The sequence below is a fragment of the Alosa alosa genome, chromosome 7 (genome assembly GCF_017589495.1).
Source record: "Alosa alosa isolate M-15738 ecotype Scorff River chromosome 7, AALO_Geno_1.1, whole genome shotgun sequence".
Lineage (NCBI taxonomy): Eukaryota > Metazoa > Chordata > Actinopteri > Clupeiformes > Clupeidae > Alosa > Alosa alosa.
This window is the reverse complement of record NC_063195.1, coordinates 18238544-18243543: the sequence shown is the minus strand read 5'-3', so window position 1 is coordinate 18243543 and position 5000 is coordinate 18238544. Positions and strand designations below refer to the sequence as shown.

The 5000-nt window shown below is 45.2% G+C and overlaps 1 protein-coding gene across 1 annotated transcript in view; it reads left to right on the top strand.

Moving 5' to 3' along the window:
- Positions 1 to 722: 722 nt before the first annotated feature.
- grin2bb (glutamate receptor, ionotropic, N-methyl D-aspartate 2B, genome duplicate b) overlaps positions 723 to 5000 on the top strand; it is a 108697-nt gene continuing 104419 nt past the window's right edge. Inside the window, 1 exon segment of the mRNA XM_048248988.1 lies at positions 723 to 1016. Within this exon segment, the coding sequence (XP_048104945.1) occupies positions 744 to 1016 (273 nt within the window). The 5' untranslated portion in view covers positions 723 to 743.

Below are 5000 nucleotides of genomic sequence, written 5' to 3'. Positions count from 1 at the left end.
AGCACCTCCAGCAGCAGCAGCAGCAGCAGCACCTCCAGCAGCAGCAGCAGCACCTCCAGCAGCAGCAGCAGCAGCAGCACCTCCAGCAGCAGCAGCAGCAGCACCTCCAGCAGCAGCAGCAGCACCTCCAGCAGCAGCAGCAGCACCTCCAGCAGCAGCAGCAGCACCTCCAGCAGCAGCAGCAGCAGCAGCACCTCCAGCAGCAGCAGCAGCACCTCCAGCAGCAGCAGCAGCAGCAGCAGCACCTCCAGCAGCAGCAGCAGCAGCAGCAGCAGCACCTCCAGCAGCAGCAGCAGCAGCAGCAGCAGCAGCACCTCCAGCAGCAGCAGCAGCAGCACCTCCAGCAGCAGCAGCAGCAGCAGCAGCAGCAGCAGCAGCAGCACCTCCAGCAGCAGCAGCAGCAGCAGCACCTCCAGCAGCAGCAGCAGCACCTCCAGCAGCAGCAGCAGCAGCACCTCCAGCAGCAGCAGCAGCAGCAGCAGCAGCAGCAGCAGCAGCAGCAGCAGCACCTCCAGCAGCAGCAGCAGCACCTCCAGCAGCAGCAGCAGCAGCAGCAGCACCTCCAGCAGCAGCAGCAGCAGCAGCAGCAGCACCTCCAGCAGCAGCAGCAGCAGCAGCACCTCCAGCAGCAGCAGCAGCAGCAGCAGCACCTCCAGCAGCGCTGCCGTCATGCCGGACCCATGATGCCTGGCGCAGGGCCTTGAGCATGAGCACGGGCCATCATCGTGGGCAACTCTAGCGAGATGTCGCTGGGAAGCGACGGCCTGGACAAACAGGACTTCCTGCTGCTGCCCGTGCCGCCCAAGGTGGACTTGGTCACCATGAACGAGACCGACCCCAAGAGCATCATCAACCGCATCTGCATGCTCATGCAGCGGAACTGGCTTCAGGGCGTCGTGTTCGGCGACGACACCGACCAGGAGGCCATCGCCCAAATCCTGGACTTCATCTCCGCCCAGACGCACATCCCCATCCTGGGCATCCGGGGGGGGTCCTCCATGATCATGGCTGCCAAGGTGAGAGATGCACCTGCAACAGGTGTGCATTATCTATCATAAACTGCAACAGGTGTCCATTATCTATCATAAACTGCAACAGGTGTGCATTATCTATCATAAACTGCAACAGGTGTGCATTATCTATCATAAACTGCAACAGGTGTGCATTATCTATCATAAACTGTGTATGTCAGTAAAACGGTGGGTGTAGAGATGCCCCTGCATACACACACAAATTATTCATCAAAAACCGTATACACACGGTAACATCCGAGGGAATCCCCTGCGGTCGAAATGCCCGGGTGGGGACGAACCCCCTGCATACACACGGGTGGGGTTCAGAACCCCCTGCATACACACGGGTGGGGTTCAGAACCCCCTGCATACACACGGGTGGGGTTCAGAACCCCCTGCACAAACTGGTGGGGTGATAACCCCCTGCATACACATCGGTGGGCATAGTTCATAGATAGAAAGATATATATATATATATATAGATGGGGTTCAGATAGATAGATAGACACACACGTGGATGGGGTTAGAGAACCCTATAAACAAGGGGTGGGGTTCAGAGTGAGTGCATACACACATTTATCTATAAGGCATAAAAATGCATTCGACTATACATAAAATGTTTTTGACATAAGGGTCAATTAGATACATAGATGGAAAGAAATATATATATATGTATAGGAACACAGTGAGATAGATAGATAGATGCTTAGGGCTAGATATATGGACAAACTGAAACTTGTGTCTGTAATTTGAGTGACACAAAAATATCAAATGAAAGAGGCAGCAACACAGTCGACATCCAGAAATGCTTTTTTCAAAGGGACTTACCATGGCCCTTTGAAAAATGCAACAAAGAGAACACAGTGCAAATTTGCATTACAAACATAGATATAGGGTTGATATATGGACACTGCTGAATACTTGTGTCTGTAATTTATAACAAAAATATCAAATGTCAAGCATAACACAAAGGCCCCATAACATAATTGACTTTCTCTTCTGAATGTAAATGCAACAAAGAGACATGGTAGGAGAGGGTGAGTTGAGTTGTTCTTACATAGATATAGGACTATAGATTAGCTATCTGCACAGGTGTGCATTATCTATCATAAACTGCAACAGGTGTGCATTATCTATCATAAACTGCAACAGGTGTCCATTATCTATCATAAACTGCAACAGGTGTGCATTATCTATCATAAACTGCAACAGGTGTCCATTATCTATCATAAACTGCAACAGGTGTGCATTATCTATCATAAACTGCAACAGGTGTGCATTATCTATCATAAACTGCAACAGGTGTGCATTATCTATCATAAACTGCAACAGGTGTGCATTATCTATCATACTGCTGTTAGATATAGGACTATAGATAGGCTATCTGCACCATATGCTGTGAGATATAGGACTATAGATTAGCTATCTGCACCATACTGCTGTGTTCACAAGTGCCTAATTAGATAAATGACTATAGATTGACTATCAGCACCATATGCTGTGATATATACTGTAGGACTACAGATTGGCTATCTGCACCATACTGCTGTGTTCACAAGTGCCTACTTAGATATAGGACTATAGATAGGCTATCAGCCCCATACTGCTGTGTTCACAAGTGCCTACTTAGATTTAGGACTATAGATTGGCTATCTGCACCATACTGCTGTGTTCACAAGTTCCTACATTGCTGACGCTTGTTCCTATGGATACCGCATAATGCTCTTGTCATCTCGTGAGTGCATCTCGTGCCTGGAAACACATACAATGGTCATGAAATGATCAAACAAAAAAGAGGGTCTGAGTCACCCTGATGCCCATTTAGTGTGTGTGTGTGTGTGTGTGTGTGTGTGTGTGGGTGTTTGTGTGTTTTTGAGTCACAATGATTCCTTTTGTGTACGTGTCAGTGTGTGTGTGTGTGTGTGTGTGTGTGTGTGTGTGTGTGTGCGTGTGTGTGTGTGTGTGTGTGTGTGCGTGTGTGTGTGTGTGTGTGTGTGTGTGTGAGACAACAATTGTGTGCGTGCGTGTGTGTGTGTGTGTATGTGTGTGTGTGTGTGTGTGTGTGTGAAGCACCAAGGTGAAAGATGGACTATTCAGCTGGTGGCATATTGATACAGAAGCTGCTAGTGCCTTCATGTGGGGGGTATTACAGCCTATTATAGTCAGGACTATATGACTGTATTCACAACTTCCCACGATGCTGATGCTTGTTGCTATGGAGACCGCGGAGGACTCTAGTCACTGTAGCACTGTACCGGTACGCTCCACGGCTGTAATTTTTGCCGCGGTCACATCACGTTCAAATCTTAATTTCTAAACAGGTCACTAGCAGGCGGGAGGGGCGAGGTGTATGTGGTTGAGTTCATTGAGGTCATTTCTTGAACCTACTCATTTGTTGTCTCATGTTTCTCATCTCTTTACTGTCCTATCAAACTAAGGTTAAAAAGCCAAAAAATATAAATGAAAAAATCATATATATATATATATATATATATATATATATATATATATATATATATATATATATATATATATATATATATATATATATATATATATATATATATATATATGACTGAAACATATTAGTCCACAATTTCAATTTAAAACACTTTCCACTGTTCATACACAGTCCATACACAGACATTTCTGATGAAAATGGAAAACAAACAGAGTGGCCAGCCCAGGACCGAACTGCAAACAATACAAAAAAAATCGTGCACCGCTTCAGTTGTAACGGAAGGGAGGTGTGTCATTTAATTGGCTGTTGAGCTGAAATATTCACAACCTTTCACTAGAAAGATCCTCTGTTCTCTGATTGAACTGGATAAAATTGTGAATGTGAGAGATGATAAAAGATGATATTGGATATAAAAGTGAAGCATTGACATTGTACATTGTTTTGTAATATATGGCACTTTTGTCTTCAGCAATAATTAGGCTCCATTTAGTACTTAGCCTTATCTGTTTTAAATGCACATTTAAAAATCAAATAACCCCCTCCCAGTATCTTAAACCTATTTTTTTTGTAGTGTTTTTATATAGTGAACAGGTACTTTAGGTCAGTTTTAAATGTGACATTTATCATTGCGAATCAATCAATAAATCAATGCGTAGAAGCCTGAATGTGATTATAAGGGGAGTGTATGACTGTTTCAGATGTATGCATATTTTGGTCAAGGTGGACTTATACAAATATACAAGGCTGTCGTATTTACATTTCAGAAAAAACCCCCATCAAAGAGTCGATTTATCCAAATATATCCTTACACTGTACACAGGGTAATCTTGACATGCTCTGACAGCATTTAACAGTTGATGATGTCCAAAGTGCATTATAGTGTTCCATAGGGAATCTGCTTCTAGCTGCAGGAATGACAAACGCCACCACCGCCTGTGCTTCTCAAAATATATATTTGTAGACCAGATTCATTCAGTTGTTGTTGTTGTTGTTGTGTGTGTGTGTGTGTGTGTGTGTGTGTGTGTGTGTGTGTGTGTGTTGTTGTGTGTTGTGTGTGTGTGTGTGTGTGTGTGTGTGTGTGTGTGTGTGTGTGTGTGTGTGTGTGTGTGTGTTAAAAAGAAATGTCTTCCTTGTTCCAGAGTCTAGACATCAATATAATATGTGGCTGTCCTATGGGTAAGTAACAATCCAGGCAGGCCTGTGTTCTGTGTTCTGTGTGGTGTGAAACTCTGGCCAAATGACCAACGGATTATCAATCTGATGTAACTGCTGATGAGTTGGATGGAGATGTGGCCATGTAGGCCTATCTGAAATCCTCAGGAGATCCTCAGGAGATCAATTCATCTCGTGAATTGAGAATATCTGGACCCAGACTTGAGTCCCATTGGAAGAATGGATATAGTAGCGAGGGTCGCGGTGTTCACTTTGGGGCCTGGCGGGTGACAGATCTACGCAATGGATGTCCGCGTAGATCCACGGAGGAGAAAGTTCTTTGCCATGGCAACAGTGGAGAGCAACAGCGGGCT